At 41.5% G+C, this 22,350-nt stretch overlaps 1 protein-coding gene across 1 annotated transcript in view; it reads right to left on the reverse strand.

Moving 5' to 3' along the window:
- The window catches only part of MYO1F (myosin IF), a 42,379-nt gene extending 34,455 nt beyond the window's left edge, over nt 1-7,924 (reverse strand). The window contains exons 1-2 of the mRNA XM_053463986.1: nt 7,904-7,924; nt 7,060-7,197 (exon numbers count right to left, since the gene is read on the reverse strand). Coding sequence (XP_053319961.1) covers nt 7,060-7,197; nt 7,904-7,924 — 159 coding nt within the window. The remainder of the gene's footprint in view (nt 1-7,059; nt 7,198-7,903) is intronic.
- Nucleotides 7,925-22,350: the final 14,426 nt, after the last annotated feature.

Raw genomic sequence — 22,350 nt, forward strand, 5'->3', positions numbered from 1 at the left:
TGTGGTCTGATTTCAGTTTATGGACCACATACAACCACCAGAGTATCTACATTAACAAGGTTCTATGTTTGAGATTACCCTAAAATGAATGAACATGTGTTGTAAAGGTATGCAGTGACTGAGGCATTATATGGGATGACAGTTGTCAGCTTTCCCATATACACTAGTATACTGCAGGGCTGCCATCGGCCGGGTAAGCCTGTTACTGTATGTGTAAGCCTGTTACTGTGTGTGAAAGTAATGTTAGAGTTGGTGTTTCTATAGTGTTATATAATATACACAGTATAGTATGGTGTTGGAGTGTCAAGGGTAAGCTTAGGGTTAGTGGCGCCTGGAAGGGGGAGAGGAAGAGCAGGAGAAAATAATGTGTGTATGGTGGTAGAGCGGTACATGTTAGTTATAGGGGCCTTGAAGAAATACTGCACCCAGATGCCACTAAACCTAAGCTTTCCCTAAGCTTGAGCTGTGATGAAGAGTGATGGGTGGCCCAATGAGATGGACATGGGGGCGCTGATGGGAAAGATCGTGGAGCTGGTACCGGGCCTCAAGAGTTCTTATAGCGGCCCTAGTATTGTGTAAACCAATCGTCACCAAGTAACTAAAATGCATGACAATTAAATGTCTAAGTCACCTCTTGATCATGGTAAAATGGCCAGTTTTAAGTCCAAGACCCACATACCAGATACCATAGCATAACCAATGCCACCTACCAGCTTTTAATGACCTGAAGCATGTATAACACCAAAGTCATAATCATTATTGATAGCTGTTGATAAACTACTAAAATAGACCAGTGGTTGTCATACTATGTATCTTACTCTAAATAAAGTTTATTTTGCAAATATCATTGCTTATGATAACACATGTATGTTCATTGACACAAACAAGTCTGTGCTTTGGTCTTTATCAACAATTTATAAATAGAGCATCCACACATCTTAAACAGTAATTTTAATGTGGTATTTACATTCATTATGGTTATTGATTTAAATATTTGTGTAATGTGCTGTTTCACAGATCACCTCTTCCTTCCTCCCATCTCTTTCTTTATCTTGTCCATTTAAGGATTTTAAGACGCAAGCCACAACTTCTCTCTCCTTCACCTCCTCCCACTCACAACACACTAGAAACAATCCAGTTCCAGGGCCCTGGTGGTGTAGTATGAAGGAGGCTGTGCAAACTGATACAAGGCTATGGAAGATGTCAGGAGTACAAAAAAACCCAGCAGTTGTCAAGGAGACCCAAAGGACAGCAGTTGTGGGCCTCTATGGAAAGCTTGGGCCCAAGGCAGCTCCCCATTTGCCTCATGTTACAGATGGCCCTGGATAAAAGAACAATATGTGTCCTATCCAACCAGTGAAATTATGAGCTGTAACATAACTGCTATACCATCCCTGTGTTTGATGGCTGTTGGCATAGGGAGAGAGACACGAGCATATCAAAACTGAAGCTGCATAGTATTGATGGAAGGCCTGACAATGTTCTGCTTGGGAGGCAAGCCTACTACTGACTAGTAGTGCAAATAACCACAGTAGTGCAAGAAAATAAACCACAATTCCCATTGTCAAAATCTAATAATTACTCATTCACCAAAAAGTGTGTGCACAGAAACCTAGAAGGATAGCACATAAATATGGTTTAATGCAATGTGTTGTTACTCTAAGCACCCTAATGGCTATATGTGAAATTGTCCCAAATCTTCTTTTATTGGAGGTTTAGTCACCAAACAGCATGTGATTTGGCAAAAAAATGTAAGTTCAGGGTTTGCAATGGGAAGTCCATTTAACGGTATAATTTAAAGAAAAACAAAAAAAACAAATGTAAAAATAGAGGTTCCCAGAACCATTTAACTAGTCACGGTAGTACCACTGTAGCAACTATAGTACCACTTCACAAAAAAAGGTATCAGGGTAGACTCGGCCAACTACAGAGCAGTAAGTTTTACATTCAAGGGAGGAGGATATCATCTTGCCTCTTTACAGGTCAATGGTAAGACCTCACCTTGAATATGCGGTACAATTCTGGGCACCGGTCCTTAAAAGGGACATTATGGAACTAGAAAAAAGTGCAAAGGAGGGCTGCAAAATTAATAAGGGGATTGGAAGCTACTAGTTATGAAGAGAGACTAAAAAAAATAAACACAATAAACGCATGAATTCACTGCCAAGGGAGGTGGTGTTATCAAATACATTAGATGCCTTCAACAGGGGTCTGGAGCTTTTTTTTAGAAAGGCATGACATACAGGGATATAAATAGAATAACATTAATATTTTAGAGCTTCTTGATCCAAGGAGAAATCTGATTGCCTATTGAGTCAAGAAGGATTTTTTTCCCCTGATGGCAGAATTCGAATTAGCTTAATAAGGGTTTTTTTTGCCTTCTTTTGGATCAAGAATAAGAAGGTTGGGTAGAAGGGTTGAACTTGATGGACTTAGGTCTTTTTTCAACCTTATGAACTACGTAACTCTTAGTAGTTCGCAAATTAATGGAAACCATGCTAAAGAAAAGTGTTGTTAAATATCTGCAAGTAAATAAATACAGTAAATCCTGTTAGGCTAACCTAATTTATTTTGGTCACGGAAGCCTCCATGACTTGGGACTTGGGGGGCGCCTGGAGGCTGTATTTCCCATTATAGAAGGTGGACCCCTGGATTGCATTACATACTTCCAGCAGGCGACAGTGGACACTAATTGCAGTGCAATATCTGGTTCCCTTGCTTGGATTTATGTGTAAGTAACCCTGTACCTGATTATAAGTACAGGGTGGCACAGCGAGAGAGCTAGAGCTCTCTAGATCCCAGTTTCCCCCTTCCTCCTTCCTGTCTGACCAATATTATTGGTTCTGATGGCAGGATTGTGTAAGTTGGTGTTGGTTGCATAATTTGCATATGATCTGCATATTGTGTGTTGCATATGGTGTGATGCATGCTGGTCATAGCTCACCCCCAGCCTATTGAAAGGCTCTTGGAGGCTGGGGATGTTTCCTCAATAAAGTTAGCTCCTGTTTTACCTCAATACGAGTCTCATGTTGTTATTGGGGTAAGCTTAGGTGCTGCCCTTGTCAGTGTGGTAAAGCACTGTATTGCTATGCTTCTGTATACTTCTGTGCTGAGGTTCCCGGAGAGCTATGATTCCTGCTGTTTCTAACACTAGCCCTGCCTGACAGTTGAAGCTTCGTGTTCCCGGTGGCCATGGGGAAAAGGAAAGCCCGTCTGGCGGGTGTACCCAATCGGGGTACAGGTCGTTCCTGTCACAATTTTTGACTGAGTAACTTAAATAATTGATCAAGGAGGTCCTATTGATATAGCCTATCTAGATTCCAGGAAAGCATTCAACACTGTCACCATAAAAAAACTCAAAAATAGCAGTCTAGCTTTCGATGCCAAAATAGTTGAGTGGATAAGACAATGGTTGAGTGACAGAACTCGGAAGGTTGTAGTTAATGGTGTATATTTAGGGGAAGGACTTGTTACGAGTCAGATCAGTATTGGGACTCATCCTTTTTAATGTTATTACAGAAGGTCTTGCGACAGTTGTGCAACCTTCTGAGTGGAAGAAGTCAAATGGCAAATTATTTAAGTAAATTAGAAAAATGGTTGAGAGTGTGGCAGCTGCTGTTTAGTGTTGATGCATTTAAAATAATATTATATAAAAATTCCAGGGCAGAATAAAACATTGGGGATACTGTTCTTTCAGTGACAATTGAAGAGAAGCATTTCAGAGTAATTGTTTTTGATGACTTAAAGGTAAGCAGTGATTGCAATAAAGAGTCAAGAAACAGCAAGCAGGGTGCTGGATTGTATAGCAAGAGGCATTAGTAGCAGGCAGAGGGAGGTGGTTATGCCACTTTACAGATCTTTGGTCAGGCATTACCTAGAGTATTGTGCACAGTTCTGGAGACCTCAGGGGCATACTATCTTTGATAGTGTTGCAGAGAAAACAGCATTACAGTAAAGATTACACACTGTACATATTTCGCATATCGCATACAATTACTCACATAAATGTTGTACAATGCATTTTATTTCATGCAAAATGGCTCATATACAAGATATTGAGCTTTCTGTCTCATTTTCCTCTTTGCACTTGCTGGGAGCAGGGGCGTACCTAGAGTATTTGGCACCCGGGGCGGATCCTGTATGTGGCACCCCCCCCCCCCACACACTTTAAAACTACCTGGCCGAAACTGAATATGACCCCCACACACACCATAAAAAAATATAACACTTTTATTTAAAGTAAGTAACACACCAAAATAGGACAAAACAATTAAATAACAATATATATAGATATATATATAGATATATATATATAATTGTTAACAGCAATCACATTCCTATCATGCCCAGGCATACCCAGATTCCAGGAGGCACTCGCAGACTTGGCATGATAGGAGTATGATTGCCCTATCTACCCCTTCTCGCTCCCTTCTTCCCTATCTACCCCTTCTCGCTCCCTTCTGCCCTATCTACCCCTCCTAACTATCTACCCTCTCCCTCTTTGAAGTTCACTTACCTTTCAGGAGTCCTGCGGTGGGGGTGCAAGGCCTCTGTCTCCCAGCTCTGCCACTGTATGGAACAGTATAGAGTGATAGGAGTTATGATGTACTTTAGAGCATAATTATATAATGAAAAATACATTGGAAATGGTACAGCATAACACCCATCACTCTCACACACTTACCAATCCACACACATACACCAATCCACACACATACACCAATCCACACACATACACCAATCCACACACATACACCAATCCACAAACACATACCAATCCACACACACACACACCAATCCACACATATACTAATCCACACATACACCAATCCACACACACATACACCAATCCACACACACATACACCAATCCACACACATACACCAATCCACACACATACACCAATCCACACACATACACCAATCCACACACATACACCAATCCACAAACACATACCAATCCACACAAACACACACCAATCCACACATATACTAATCCACACATACACCAATCCACACACATACACCAATCCACACACACATACACCAATCCACACACATACACCAATCCACAAACACATACCAATCCACACACATACACCAATCCACACACATACACCAATCCACACACATACACCAATCCACACACATACACCAATCCACAAACACATACCAATCCACACACACATACCAATCCACACACACATACACCAATCCACACACACATACCCATCCACACACACATACCCATCCACACACATACACCAATTCACACACACATACCCATCCACACACATACACCAATTCACACACACATACCAATCCACACATATACTAATCCACACATACACCAATCCACACATACACCAATCCACACATACACCAGTCCACACATACACCAATCCACACACATACACCAATCCACACACACACCAATCCACACATATACTAATCCACACATACACCAATCCACACACACATACCAATCCACACATACACTAATCCACACATACACTAATCCACACATACACCAATCCACACACACATACATACACCAATCCACACACACATACACCAATCCACACACACATACACCAATCCACACACACATACACCAATCCACACACACATACACCAATCCACACACATACACCAATCCACACACATACACCAATCCACACACATACACCAATCCACACACACACACACCAATCCACTCTCACTGTATGCTTTCCTACCTTTCCTCTTTTCTCCTTACAGCCTCTTTTTCCTGCTCTTCGCTCCTCTTCTTCTTCAGTTCTTCTGTCTTCTTCCGGGTCAGAGGGCACGGACAGCGGTGGGCGCGGCTTCAGTGTTGTGCGCCGGGATCTGACAACAAACCCCGGCGCACAACAGCTGTTGCCGCACAGATCGCAAGGGAGCGGTATCGGAGGTCTTTAACAGACCTCCGGCTGCCTTGAGTGATTTTAAGCCGGGTTCAAGGGAGATCCTTGAACCGGCTTAAAATCACTCAAGGGAGCCGGTGGTCTGTTAAAGACCTCCGATACCGCTCCCTTGCGAGCCTGCTCCTCCAGCGGCGGACATTACTGTCCGTCTCTGGAGGGGTGCCGGCAAGTTGGCACCCCCCTGATGAGCGGCACCCGGTGCGGACCGCCCCCCCCGCCCCCCGCCCCCCGCTAGGTACGCTACTGGCTGGGAGGTGTACTTGAGTACACTTCCTGCACATGCACTGCAGTACACCAACTGAAGTCATGCTAAATGGACTTCAATATGCATTAAAATAAAAAATAATGAGGGGACTGAAAGGGTACCTTTCAGTGAGCTAGAATAAACTATGTGTACGTAGTTTCACTTCACTAAATTAAAAAAATCACAGATGTTTGAGGTTTTACAAAATGCACAAGGCATGGTTGTGAATCATAGCACCCTCAACAAGCAATATAACACTACAAAATGTAAAATTCCTGAACAGGAGCTAAGATATCTAGACCTAACTGTCTGTCTACATTGCTTGAATTAGAGCAATTGAACAAAAATGAACACACTTCCTGGTATACAAGGGATTGAAAAGGTGTAGGAACAGCATTCACCCAGCTGTAGAATATTGGAGGCAGTGATAGCCAGTTACACCGTGACTGGCCAAAACAGGCATGGCAGAATGTAAACTTAAGAGTCTGGAACGGTACGTCACCAAATGTTTTCAACTGGGAGCACTACACTTTGGGCTTCGAAAAGAAAAAAAACTTTATACATTTCTACTCCGAAAACTAAGCCTGAGCAGGAGGATGAAAAAGATGTGCATATCTCTTTAAGCGCATTATGCTAAAGATGCCTATAATTACAATGTGTCCCATTTATTAGCAGTACAAAACAAATGTGGCCAATAAAAGGAACTTTCCTACAAAGTCGAATCTAACAAGATACAAAGTTACAAAGCAGCAACACTTTCTTGATTTATCAATCACTTCATCAAAGGCCTTCCTGGGAAGGAGGAGCAGAAATAAATAAAAATCCTTAATTTCTTAAATATTTCTAATGTAGTGGAACTATGAAAGGATACAAAAATGTAATCATCTAGGTATCTTTTCTTCAGGTTCTCCACAATGGCATCCTCTGTGATTTTTGATAGAAGGACCATGTCATCAACTCCACTTTGTTTAACATTTTGGCTCTGCCAGTGGTACCTTTCCTTGCTACCCTGGGGGAAAAAAAAGAGGATTTTTATGAGATCAGATTTTTTTTTTTTAATAGGATCTATAAAGACCAAAACCTTGCCAAAAAATATTCAGTTTACCAGGGATACACTGCAAACAGGCCACAGTTTTAGGATATTGCAGATTGAGCTCAAGCATTGGATTAAACATAAATGAAACTACTTGGTTTGCAACAGAATTCTTGAAACACAGAGAAAAGGTAATGATATCACTTTTTACAAAAGTAAAATTTCACGTTAACCCCTTCATGACAAAGCAAGTACATGTACGGACTCAAAATGCATTGTTTTCAATGGGTTTAGGGACCGCCCATTGTTCTTAAGGGGTTAAAAGGACGCTATATAGTAGTCTAGAGGGAAAGAGCAGCACTTAGGATTCTCCTATATGCATTACCCCTTCCCCAACCCTTAACTATTTTGCATGCGGAAGATGTGTTCGCCAAACAAATCTCTATGCACATGATATACTTACCTCCAGTAAGCTCTAGCGCTGGCTCATGAACACTGCAAGTCCACAATTTGACAACAAACATGAGACTCTCATTGAGAAGCAGATCATGCTGCTGATCAATCAATGACCATTTAGCAGCTGTTCGTCTCATAGCAGTAGAAAATACTGCAGCATGCTATCATACCATCAAGTGTGGAGAACATAATGTGTGCCTGCATGTTGGGTCTTATGGATATTCACTTGTTCTAGAAGTCCAGCCATTTTAGGTTAGCTAAGTAACACAGTTTTATCTTAGCACTTAGGAGGTGCCTTGGTGCAGGGCCCATACTGGCCATCTGGTACACAGGGAAAATGCCATTTGGGCCATGGCTGTTACAGCAAAATTCTTACTTATATTGCTGCTACAGTGGTTGTGGATAAGCGTGGCTGCACACTGTTAGTCCGCAAAAATGTAAAGCTCGGCTGCGGATATCCAGCTGACAGCTGCACTTATGGGATTTGGCGGCTGCTACCTTAAAGTACCCCAGTCTGCCCAAATTACACTACTAAAGCCTCATGGTTATTTAATGGCCATATTGCCATTAAACCCAAGCCAGATTCGAGTGCTGGTAACTTCTTTATACTTTACTAGAATCTTTTACAACATTGCTTCCTGTAGACCGTGATACCAGAACAAAGAGTGGCTCCCTCTTTCATTATGGTATGTTTAAGTTACTTAACTCACTTGCCAACTTCAGTTCTTTTTACATTACACGAGGATACACGAGGCTACAGGTCTATATGCAATCTATATTATATATCAGGGCTTGACAAATATGTTGGGAATCTAGGCGCCAGGTAAAAAAGTTAGGAGCCAGGATTTTTTTAAACTAACACTTGGTCAGGAGTGATCTGATCATCATCAGCCCACTTACTAAACTCACAGCGCTTGACCTGGAAGCACCCTGGACTTTCAGGTCAGTGCTGTTTTTTTTTAATTAATTTTTTTTTTTTTTTTTTTTTAACTCTTTCGATGCTGATGTTCCATTGGAGCACAGCATTGATTGATATTTAGTCCCCACAAGCTTGTGGGGACAAATGTTAACCCCTGCAATGCCACGAATGTGTCATACACAATTGTGGCATTGAAGGGGTTAACGCTGCACTGTCGCTCTCATGGAGCGATCAGACAGCAGGGGGGTGTTGGGGCTGGTCTCCACACTCATGTGGAGACCAAAGAACCCTCTCCCCCTGTCCCTGAAGCTGCCTCTGGCAGCTGGGACTCAATTGCTGGTCTATAGACCAGCCACTGCAGGGGGAGTCTTTGATGATTGCTGTAGGCTTCCATGCCTACAGGAATCATCAAAGGGCTTGTGGGGGCTCGTTTTTGCTGTTGCTGGTCTGCCTGGGCTTCCAGGCAGACCACCAGCAGCAGAGCCCCGTACAAAACGGGAATTAACCCCTAAATGCCGCGATGGCGGCACTGAAGGGGTTAACGCTGCACTGTCGCTCTCATGGAGCGATCAGGCAGCTGGGGGGGTGTTGGGTCAATCAACACACAACCCCCTTCCCTGAAGCTGCCTGTGGCAGCTGAAAACACGATTGCTGGTTTTGCAGCAGCCGCGTTTTCAGCCTACAGGCTCACTTCGTGGGAGTGATCTCAGGCTCGGGGGCGGGCTCTGAGTGGCTGTGCTGTCTGCCCAGACTCCTGGGCAGACAGAAGCATCAGCGCCCCGTGTGGTGACTCAGCCTCTTACATCCACAATCTTTTCTGGATGTAAGAGGCTGACAAAACCTAGGCGCCAGGACAAAATTCTCTGTCGCCATGGCGACCTGGCGCCTGGGATTTGTCGAGCCCTGTTATATATATATATAAATATATATATATATAATTTATTTTTTTACGGGAGCTACAGGTCTATATGCACTCTTTATTATCTACTCTGGAAATGATTACTCGTTTCAATAAAAGTTTAAATTCTTTAGATTTAGAGTATTTTTTTTCACATTATTGGACTTTACAGGGACTTTCCCAATCGTCCCCCACCCATTATATGATGTAATGGCCATGGTGATATTAGGAACTATTTGTTTTTATATGTATCTTATTTATGACTAATGCGTTCTTCAAATATACTTTCAAAATGATTTGGCTGTATTGTGTAGTGCTTATTCAACTTTAATTGATTCTAATCTTATCTAAATGTTGTAAAAACTGTTAAACAATTCTTCTTCTGCAGATCTAAAGTTATTTTTCTGTAGGCCTTTCAGTTTAGAGAAAATGTCATGTACATTCTGTACATACTGTTTTCTTAATCTGTTGATCTGTCTACTGTTTGAGCATCCAAGACTCTCTATTTCCTTTTTTTGCTGGTCAGTTACAAAACATATTACAAAATACACAAAGAGGAACTGTCAAATCAAAGGTAAAACCAAAAACACTGAGAATCTATCACTTGTGTTAAAAAAAAAAAAAAAAAAAAGCATGATTAATGTGTTTTACATGGATGTGAGAATCTGGTACTTCACAGTTACATTTTAAAATACACGATCAGAGTAGCCCTTTAGGAACAGCGAGTTAGGTACATATATTGTAAGACATTGAAGAGAAATTGCAAATGTTATTAAATTACTCATCTGGAACAGATCAAGTGTAAAACATTCTATAATTATGTATGTCGAGCATTTTCAAGCACTGTGTTATCTATTAGCTTGGAGTAGGAGGGGGGTGAATCAGCTTTCTTTTATTTAATTTTTATGAATGTAGAGGTTCAGCACCAATTTTTACAACCATTCTGATTGGTAGCTTGGTTACCAACATGATGTACATTACTTACAGATGTTAATAGATAAACAAATTCAGGGGCGTAACTAGAAACCATGAGCCCCATGTGCGAAAAGTGCTCTGGGGTCCCCTAACTTCACAAAGAAACATGTCCCACAATGCCACCTTTGCCCAGAAACAGCTTTTGAGTGCCACCTTTGCCCCAAGCAGCTTATCAGTGCCATCATAACCTCAGGCCGCGTCCTGCAAGGGTAGGCTTCAGGTAGTTGGAGCCCACAAATTCCCAGGTATTTATAACAACCATTTTTTAGATGTAATGTTGTTTTGACCACCACAAGGTGCTTGTATTATTACCTGTAGGACGCACTGGCATAACCCTTCTTCTTGTCTCCTTGTACCCGTATAAAATTGTTTCTGAGTACGTTAGTGTCTGTTTAGGTATGTGTGTTAGTGAATGCATGTGTGCATGTACATGAGTCTGGGTATTTTAGTGTGTCGGCCTTTCGCATTTTAGTGTCTGCCTGGATATGTACGTGTGTCTGAGTATGTTAGTGTGTGTCTGCCTGGGTATTTCAGTGTATGTATGTTACTGTCTGTTTGGGTATGTATGTTAGTGGATGTATGTGTGCATGTATATGTGTCTGGATATATTAGTGTCTGTCTGAGTATGTTTGTGGGTCTGGGTATGTTAGTGTGTGTCTACCTGGGTGTTTTATTGCATGTGTCTGTGTGTTGCTATGTGTCTGGGTATATGTGTTAGTGTCTGTTTGGGTATGAATGTTAGTGAATGCATGTGTGCATGTATGTGTCTGGGTGATTTAGTGTGTGTGGGTATGGGTATGCATGTCGGTGTCTGCCTGAGTATACATGTTAGTGTGTGTCTGCCTCAGGATGTATGTGTGTCTGGCTATAGGGCCAGCCCTGCCATGGAGCAAAGTGGGGCAATTGCCCCAGGCGGCACTTTTGAAGAGGCTGCACTTTGAAGTGGAGGCGAGAGAGGGGCTCCGAGTGGTTTTTGCTTATCAAGTTGTCAGTACCCGCTCGGCACCCCTTTCTCTCCTCTGCGAGCCCTCTAGCTTGGTCTCGGTGCCGGCTTGTAATGCTGAGCGCCGGAATATGACGTCATTTCTGGCGCTCAGCAGTGAAGCAGCGCGCACCGCGACAGAGCGGGGAGACTCTCGCCGCAGGACTGCTGGAAGGTAAGTGAAGTACAAAGGGGGGGATAGGGTAGATAATGAGAAGGTAGGGAGAGGAAGGGTAGATAATGAGCAGTGGCGTCGGCAGGGGGGGCGGCACTATGTCTTGGGCCGGCCATGTCTGGCTATGTGTGTCTGCCTGGGTATTTGAATGTGTATGTGTCTGGGTATGTATGTTAGTTTATGCATGTGTGTCTGCCTAGATATGTTAGCATGTGTCTTCCTGGGTATGTAAGTGTGTGTCTGATAACCTCTTTGAAATGAAAGAACCCTATCTGACAAAATGTAACGTTTATTAATATACAACCAAATAGAGAACAATACATGTAAGACAAAAAGACAATTTGTCTCTCAATAACCTCCATCTGGACAAGGCACAGTTGTATCCCTTGTGGTTGCTAATTAGTCCTGCAGAGCTATAACCCTATATTCCTATATTCCTTTATTCCTTTATATTCCTTTAACCTCAGGTGCAGACTTCTGCTCAACAAACAGCCCTGTGTAACTCCTCCTGTGTATCTATTCAGTATCTGCAACCTGCCTCTTGATATCATGTTCACTACCTAAACCCTGTCTGATATAGCAAGACGGATGGGAATAAAAAAAGGCTAATTAAATCCAAAATAATTAAGCCCATGCCTGTTTCGCTGTAGTTATCCCTATTATCAGGGGATTTCTAAAGAGGTATGCCAGTATGTGTCTGGGTATGTATGTTAGTGTATGCATGCGTATCTATAGATAGATCAGCTGTCTGGAACACTGAAAAACAAATGACTTATCCCTGCTGTCTTCCAGGGGATCAGACATTATGGCACAGCCACCCCCACTCTAACTCCAAATAAAATCAATAAAATTCATCACAAATAAAACCCAAGTAATACAAATACTCTACAGAGTATTCTTTTTTTTTTTTTTGCTTTTCTCCTACACCTGTTTTTGTGGATTAAAACTCCCATCACCTTCTGCCAAGCTGATAAGGGTGGTGGGAGTTGAGGCCCACTTGTGAAAATGTTTTTTCATCTTAACTGTGTTTATATAGCGTATTATCATTTAATTCTTTATTTTCTGTGCCCCTACCTTGCCCGATTGCACAGTAAAATTAGCATTTCATTTAGTGTTCCCTGTAGAGTGCAAAAAAACCTATGCATGTGGGGTATTTCTGTAATCTGGAGATTCAGCTGAATATATATTGGTGGGGTTTTCTGCACTTGCATGCAAACAATCCTCAAAAACAAGGAAAGCTTGGTGAAAACGCAACAAAAAAAATGGTGACTAACTGTATGCATGGCAAGTGTCTAAATGCTCCTAGTGAAATACCCTGGTTTGTCTTCTCTCCACAAACATATACTTTTGCGGAGGTATTTTGCGCTGGTGGGCTGCTAAACAGTCCCAAATCATACATAGGCGTCTCAATTTTTTTTTTAAAAGTTCAAGTAACATCATAACAGTGAGAGGTGATATTCTTTGTATTTTTCTTTTTGAATTATGAATTAAATGTTAATGTTAAATTAATTAAAATAAATAAAAAGTTTTATATTAATTAAATTCTTGTTAAATTGTTAGTAGATTTAGTTCCAGCTCCTTATTATTGGGGGGGGGGGGGTGAGGCATTGGTGCATTTAATCCCACCAAACAACCCTAAGAAACATGGGAAGTTTGGTGAAAAAAAGCAATGAAAGTTAACGTTACGTCTCCCTTTGTAAACATTAACTAGTGTAAATGTCTGCGTGAGTAAAACGGAGTCATTCTATTGTTATTGAAAATAGAAGGTTTTATATATGAAAAGTTTCAGGCTTCACTTTTTTTTTATAAAGTGTCCATTTTTGTTCAACACATTGCCTCGCTCATTCAACCCACTGCTGTGTAATCAACCATGAAGTAAACTTGTGAAGCTTGCACTTGTGAGTTATGGTGTGACAGGGAAAGCATGGTCTTCCTCTAACGGGATGGGCTGTGTGGCAATAGTCACACCTGACCACTGAAACATTATCTTTAGGTGAGATGTTCGGTGCTTCCTGTTATGAATACAACTGCAAAGGAAAGCAATGGCAACAAGCATGCAATCTGTATGAAACAGGAAGATAAGTGACATTCATTTTGTGGTTAAAATATTGAAATTGTAAATTGCACTTTAAACTAGTTTAGCATGTTAGGAGCAGTTAATACATTAAGCTTTAATTATATTTTCAGATCATTATAAGCTACCACTCGAGTGGCTTCGGTAAGTTTAAAGTATATGGTTCAGTACATGATTTAGCAGACACTGCACCAGAAGGGATGTTATAGTGAAATATTACTTCTGTTTTTTTTTGTTCTTTTAAATTCTGAAGCAGATTCATACAGACAAGCAGTTTCATATTCCTTGTCATTGATGTTGCGATATTCCTTAATGCCAAGGCTCACTCTAGACAAAAACTTTGAGTCATCATCATCATAGTAATAATGATACAAAAAAAAAATATTAACATTGAAATTTAGCCCTACCTATAATTCCACTTTTCATAAATATTTGTGTGTTAATTTGACCAGATCCCTATGTAAACCAGATTATCAGAAAATGCAGAAAATTACAGTAAGGAAATAGTATATATATATATATATATATATATATATATACATATACATATACATATTTTATTGATTAGATAAAAAAACGCACAAGACATAATTAATGATTTTCTACCCATAGCCATCCCCAGGCAGGGGATATACGTATGGGGTTAGCCAGAAACCAGCTGGAAAGGTAGGGGCTGTGATTAAGTGCTGCACCCCAATTGAAGATTAAACACATTGACTCGGAGGGCTCGAAACTAGCTCAGATTTGTTGAGCCCCTGGGTGATATCCAGAGACTTACCAGACATGATTATAGCTCACAGCTTCTGCAGAATGTTAGGAGCCCTAATAATTTCTTCAATGTGAATACCTAGCTTTGCAAAATGCATAGTTAATTATGTGAGATTGCTCCCAACACATTTCACTGCTATAACGATGCATGATTGCATAGGAAACTCTCCAACAGGGGGGAGCTGGCGAGGGAGCAATTGTTCTCTAGGCTGCTGTGATTGAAATATTTTGGGAAACTATTTGAGGCTTTGTCTGCTTGTCTGACATATATGTCTTGGGGTACTTGGCTGGACTTGCCTCATGGGCTGCTCTGTTCACCAGGGTTGATCCTTCATAATGCATAGTGAGGTTGTATGTTCAAATGTTTATTTTTCCAACAATACCTTAGTTTATTGAATGGACCGTATACTGTCTGCTTATAGTAATAAGTCAGATTGACTATAGGTTTATGGCTCCAGACATTTTCATCCACAAGAGCATCCTATGAAGCCACCAAAGCTTCTAAAAACTTCTTTAATTTAGTTTATTATTTTTCTTCAAGGGATGTACAACAACCTTCCTTCTTTTACTTTATACTATTCAACCGTCTTATTTATATATCTGGTATTTCTGGTTAAAAACACACATGGCTGAATATCAGATTTACACATACTGACATCTGCAAAACTACAATTTTAGATCCTTGGCAAGTTGCAGACATAGAGAGTGGGGGTGGGGGTTAGCAGCACTTTAAAATATGCCATTATTTGTTAAAAATAATTATCTCCGTTAATGTCAATATGACTACATAGGTAATATTTAAAAAATATGTTTGATGTGTCAAACAGAACTAACATTTATAGAACTTTATAGGTTTTAAGAAGCAGATTAGAAGTGGGCAGTATCACTTTTAAATATACTAGTGAGAAACAGACATAGAAGCCCCATTGACTGTTCCAGAAACACTCTAGTCCAGGTGCAGGGTCTCTATGAGAAATGCCCATATGAACAACCAAGTAGGAAACCTACCATTTTTTAAGGCTTATCCAGGGTCTTGATTTTGTTTTGCAGTGATAGTCTTCTTTACCTCTTTAAAATACCATCATAATCCAGAGAGTATTGGTGTAAACGGACATTTCTTGTTCCCCTGCACCCAGTTAAGAGACAAGTTAACTATTGCAGCAGTTCCTCTCTCTATCTTATACTGACTTCCTTTTTTGTTTTAGTTTTTTTCTGGGGTGGAGTATGATAGTTGGTGCTACAAAGAGGAAAAGTTAAGCAGTATACCACTAGTCAGGGCTGAACTAAGAGCATCATGGGCCTGGTGTTGAGGATTAGTATTAGTATTACATCAGTACTAGGCAGATAGTATAAGACAGAATTTGATAGGATTGGGAATTGACAAAAAAAAGTCATCATACACGGGACGCCTGAAGTGACTACCAATTCAAGAGCGTGCTTTATCTCTAGAGAAGCTCTGCCAAACCGACACCCAAACACACACACACCAGGACAGGCTCTGCCACACTAAAACCCAAACACACACCAAGAAAGGCTCTGCCACACTCCCAAACACACACACACCGCGACAGGCTCTGCCACACCGACACCCAAACACACACACACACACACACACACACACACACACACACCAGGACAGGCTCTGCCACACGGACACTCTAACACACACACACCTCAGGACAGGCTCTGCCACACCGTCACCCAAACACACACACACCAGGACAGGCTTTGCTACACGGACACCCAAAGACACACACCAGGACAGGCTCTGCAGCACTGACACCCGCATCCGGACGGGCTAAGCTTAACATAATTTTTTATTTTTCCACACTGCTTATGTCTTTTGTGTTCTTATCCTCTTGTGTATTGCCCCCAGCCATCCCTATGTGTATTTATGTCCCCAGCTTGCCCCTCCGTTTGGCATTATTTTATGTGATGGCCCCAGCTGCCTCCCTTGTGTATTGATGCCCCTACATGTATTTGTGCACTCCAGCGAGCCCCCCATTGTGCATTTATGCTCCCAGCCAGCCCCACATTGTATATTTATCCCACCAGACAGCATTCCTTAAGTATTGATTTATGTGATGCCCCAGCCAGCACCCCATTGTGATTTAATGCCCCCACACCCTTGTTTATTGCCCCCAAACAGCCCCACATTGTGTATTTATGCCACCCAGCCAGCCCCCCCCTTTAGTATCAAATAAGCCCTAGCACCCAGATTGCATCCACAGGACATGCCTAGCACTTAGGTTGGAAGCATAGGACTTGCCATCTTTGCCCCCAAAGCAGCCTCCCTGTGGCATCTGTGCCCCCAAACCAGCCTGCTTGTGGCATCTGTGCCCCCAAAACAGCCTGCCTGTGGCATCTGTGCCCCCAAAACATCCTGCCTGTGGCATCTGTGCCCCCAAAACAGCCTGCCAGAGGCATCTGTGCCCCGGAAACAGCCTGCCTGTGGCATCTGTGCCCCCAAACAGCCTGCCTGGGCCATGTCCCCCAACTTACACATCCATGCTATCACACACACATATTCATTCACAGATATTCATTCAGATACTCATTAATTCACTCAATCTTACATAGTCATTCATACAGCCTCCCCCACCCCCTTACCTGAACTGCAGATGTCTGGTGCCGTTCACAGACTTCTGCAGGGGCCTGCTGCTTCCTTCTGTGTTGCTCGCACTCTGGCCAGAGATTGACGTGGTAGGCCTCTGTCCTTTAGCAGCCTGCCTGTGCCACCTCTGCCCCTGAAGCAGCCTGCCTTTGCCACCTCTGCCCCTTTAGCAGCCTGTCTGTTCTATCTCTGCTGCCAAACAGCTTGTACATTCATTCACTCACTCACTCACTTCATTATTTCATTGAGTCTCATAAGTAAGATTCCTTATAACCAGGGTGTTTAAATTATATTTTAAATTATATTTTACATATACAAACCCTGTAATATATTTGAAACTTTCTTTGGGTTTATATATTGCAGCAGCAATAAAATAAAATAAGGTGGTCTCTTTAATCAGATTGATTAAATAGGTTAAAGATATGATGTTAGTGATAATTTGTATTAAATATTATTTAAGTAATTTGATTCTATAATATTTTTTAGGGCTGCAACAACTAATCGATAAAATCGATAATGAAAATCGTTGCCAACGAATTTCATTATCGATTAGTTGAATCGATTTTTATTGATTATAAAATGAGGGTTTTTTTCAGCGCAAACGCTCTCAAAAATACCCCTTGTTTTATAATCCGTTTGTGACTCACAGCAGCAGTTCCTACTTACCAGTCCCTCCCTGCAATCACTGCTGGAGAAATAAAGGGGCAGGGCCAATCGGCAGTGACTGCAGGGAGGGACAGGGATGAAGAAAGGGGTGGGGCTAAATGGTCAATTGGCCCCCGCCCATTTCCTGTAGATTTTGACACTCATCTAACTGTGAGTATAAAATTAATATTTGAGCTGCTGAAAGTTAGGGGAGGTGGGGGTTAATTTAGGGGCAGTTATAGTTAATGGGGTGTTTAGGGTTAATTTAGGGGCAGTTGTGGTTGATGGGGTCTTCAGGGTTAATTTAGGGGCAGTTGTGGTTGATGGGGTCTTCAGGGTTAAATTAGGGACAGTTGTGATTGATGGGGTGTTTAGGGTGAATTAAGGGGCAGTTGTGGTTGATGGGGTGTTTAGGGTTAATTTAGGGGCAGTTATAGTTAATGGGGTGTTTAGGGTTAATTTAGGGGCAGTTATAGTTAATGGGTTAATTTAGGGGCAGTTGTGGTTGATGGGGTCTTCAGGGTTAATTTAGGGGCAGTTATCGTTAATGGGGTCTTCTCTTCGGGATTAATTTAATGCTGAGGACTGAGGGTTAATTTAATTAATAATGTTAATTTAAGGTGCAGTTAGAGGTAAAGGGGGACAAACTGAGGGGAATCTAAATCCTTGGGGCAGTGACGATTAACCCTGTATTTATTTCTAAAAGTATTGTGTCTGTGAATGAGTCTGCAAGTCTATGAGTGCACTATGGCATATCGGGGGTATACGGCATACCTGGGGAGGACGGAGTGACATCCGGGGTATATCTGGGGTATAAGGCATATAGGGTATATAAGGCATATGTGTATATAAAAGGCAGAAACACTAGTATTTTTTGCCATGTATCCAGGGCCGGCCCGACAATGGAGCCGAGTGGGGCAACCGCTCCAGGTGGCACTTTTGAAGCCCTTTTTTATTTTTTTAAGCCGAAAAGAGAGAGAGGGCGCCGAGTGGTTTTATCTTACCAAGTTGTCTGTACCCGCTCAGTGCCTCTCTCTCTCCTCTGCGAGCCCTCTAGCTCGGTCTTGGTGCCGGCTTGTAATGTTGAGCGCCGGAAGATGACGTCATTTCCGGCGCTCAGCATTACAAGCCGGCACCGAGACCGAGCAGGGAGACTCACTGCAGGACTGCTGAAAGGTAAGTACGGGGGAGGGGGGTAGGAAGGGTAGATAATGGGGGGGGGTGGCAGGGAGAGGAAGGGTAGATAATGGGGGAGGGCGGCATTTTAAACTTTGCCCCAGGCGGCATTTTGTCTTTGGCCGGCCCTGCATGTATCCCGTTTGTTTCTGCTAGTGATTAGTATGATATGAACTTTAGGAGACATCCCACAGTTTTTGAGAGCTGCGCAATTATCTTTTGGAGACGAAGATGCTAACAGAAGAAGTTATAGCTCAATTGTCAATTTCATTATCTGCTACAATCTGCTACAATTTTGTGAAAGTTAGGAGTATCTGCGTATCATGGTGTAGAGTAAAGAGTGCAGAAGATGCTGTATGACTTCTGCTAGGGAAGTTAAAGGGGAGAGCTGTGTCTCTCAAGGGTGATTTAAAGAAAGTACAAGCAATATTCTACTATTATATAAACCAGCAAATAAATGCATAACTACCTCCGCTGAAAACGCTGCGGCGGCCACCATGATGGCTTGCGACGTGACAATGTCATAACATCACGAGACACCTGTGAATGAGACAGAGTTTTTTTCTGCTCTAAGTCCATTTAAAGTTGTTCTGTGACGTTATGTTGTGTTCACATCATGTAGCAAGCAGCATTTTCAGCTGGCGTAATTATGCCTTTATTTGCTTGTCCTGTATAATGCATAGCTAAATAAGTGAGATTTTCCTCAGTCTCCTTACCCATTTCATTTACTGAGAGGGTGAGAGTCGAACACACTCTCTTCAGAAGTGGCATCTACACATGGTATAGGTATATTAGGTGCATAACTAAAAACCACAGGCCCTCGGTGTGCGCAGATTGCCCCGTGGCCCCCCAGACTTCATTAAGCAGCATGCAGAGATGGTACGAGGGTGGAGTTGCGAGAGTTTAAATGAGATGCAGCGTGAACCCAATGAACCATACATGAGGTTTACTATAGTCAATTGGCATCTTTGTGTTATTATGGGAGTCCTTTTGCCTAAACCATGACCAGGTGGCAAATGTGACACCTCTTCTAGCCAGAAAGGCACTGTTTTGACCCTGCAAAGAACCCTCCATCAAACAAAGGAGTTACAAACTCAGCCCCTTTTCTACTAAAGGTTATATTTAAAAGATTAACTATAGATCGAGGGCTTAACATCTGGGGGTCCTCGTATGTATATTTAAAGATTCAGACTTTGAGGTGCCCCCACTCTAACAGAATGACACCAGACAAGGTTGGGGTATCTCCAATTGTTTAAGAGATAACAAAAGTCTGCTGTGTTAGATCACAGACTGACCGTGTGGCGTCTTCACGGAAAGAGGAAATTCTGACAAGTCTGAATCTGAAAATATAACCTTTATAGAAAATACATACTTCAAGATATTAAGCTTTTCTTGATGTAGGGTGCTGTAAATGGAAAAACCCCTTTGCTATGTGTCAAAAAGGTGGCTCTATCTCGTAGCCACCCCTATCTTTCCACCCCGTTCATCTCAGAGGCCGGCCTAAAATCTGACCTGCAGGCAACAGGTATAAAGTACCCTGGACTTCGGAATTAAAGTATGCTTATTTTGAAACTAACTTTGAAATAAGTCACCATTTTCCTACCGGAAGCTCCCCCGGGAATAGAATCGAGTACTTCTGTAAGTAGGATTTCTATTAATTCTTCACTCTTTTTTATCTGTTGGTGTGATTAAATTGTTTATATATTTTTTATATGTACTGTGAATATTTTTTTATTTCATAATAAATCATTCATTTAAGTTCCTGCCTTTGTCTGATATAAGAACCACATTTTCCTCGAAGAGACTTATTTAATAGTCTGTAATTTGCATAGATGCTTAGCTAATCGGCATGTTCGGGGTATCTTTTATAAGCTATTTGGGGATAGTATATTAAATGTAAGTTGAGCGTTTTAACCAGGTTTGGTTTGGTGGCAGCATTATCTTGATATTAGAGGTGGAGGTGTGTACGTGGGACCTTTTGTCATTATTTTCCAGTCTAGTAAAGACAGTGATTTAGTGATTTATGTGTGGGTTGCTTCTAAGCCAAGGGAGTGGGCTCATTCTCAATTTTGCCTAAGAACACACCCATGAATAAAGAATGGTAAGAACACATCCAAGAGAAACGTCTCCCAACCATTCAAGAACAGTTTGGTGATGAACAATGCCTTTTCCAGCATGATGGAGCACCTTGCCATAAGGCAAAAATGATAACTAAGTGGCTCGGGGAACAAAACATCACAATTTTGGGTCCATGACTAGGAAACACCCCAGACCTTAATCCCATTGATAACTCGTGGTCAATCCTCAAGAGGCGGGTGGACAAATAAAAACCCACAAACTCCAAGCATTGAGTATGCAAGAATGGGCTACCATCAGTCAGGATGTGGCCCAGAATTTTATTGACTGCATGCCACGGCAGATTGGAGAGGTCCTGAAAAAGAAGGGTCAACACTGCAAATATTGACTCTTTGCATAAACTTAATGTCATTGGCAATAAAAGGCTTTGACACTTATGAAATGCTTGTAATTATACTTCAGTATACCATAGTAACATCTGACAAAAATATCTAAGAACCCCGAAGCAGCAAACTTTGTGAAGACCAAAACTTGCGTCATTCTCAAAACTTTTGGCCACAACTGTAGTTGTATCTGTTGTAACTGTAGGAAGCAAAACTGGGATACTTTCATGTACCCATCATCTATAGGGTACAGTTTTTAACACAGCACCTTAAATTGAGTGTCATATGAGAAATACATTTAAGCAGATGTTGATTTTTTTTGTTAAGAAGGCATAATAATAAACATTGTAGGAATAAAAGATGTTTAATGGTTCTGCCTTTTTATGATTGAGGAGACATTTGCTGATGAACTTGGAAGAACACATTTTATACAGATATATAAACAAGATAACATACAATAGTAATGCTTGAAACGTGTGACATCAGGGATGAATCAAATTGCAGTCAGTTGTGATGTATGTGTCTATAATATAATAAAAAATAATATGTGTCTGTTCAATTTTGCCGTTTCCATCTCAGGGATACACTTGTGTTCAGTAACCATTTGTCATATATATAAAACTGCTGTTCTTGTCTGACTGGGTAGGGGTTTAGGTGATTTGCAGTATATTATTTGTCTAGTATTCAAAGGGAGAACCTGTTTTTAGAACCTGTTTTAACTAAGAGCATTTCTAATCCCACTTTATGTATAGCCACAATAATGTGTATGCCATTTTCACTAATGCTATATATGTGTACGTTACAGCACAATATCAGGGTAAAAAATGCAAAGCATCCTTTTTTATATTAAATAAAAGCCCTTGAAAAAACCCACACACCTGAGTTGGTATTGGAGCAAACGGTTCAGGGTCTCCGCAGTGATTTGCTAGAATGCATGGGCATTCAAGGTTGCTCAGTTAGATAAGGGGTTATGTAGAATAAGTTGTTC

This window comes from Spea bombifrons, chromosome 1 (genome assembly GCF_027358695.1).
Source record: "Spea bombifrons isolate aSpeBom1 chromosome 1, aSpeBom1.2.pri, whole genome shotgun sequence".
Taxonomy (NCBI): domain Eukaryota; kingdom Metazoa; phylum Chordata; class Amphibia; order Anura; family Pelobatidae; genus Spea; species Spea bombifrons.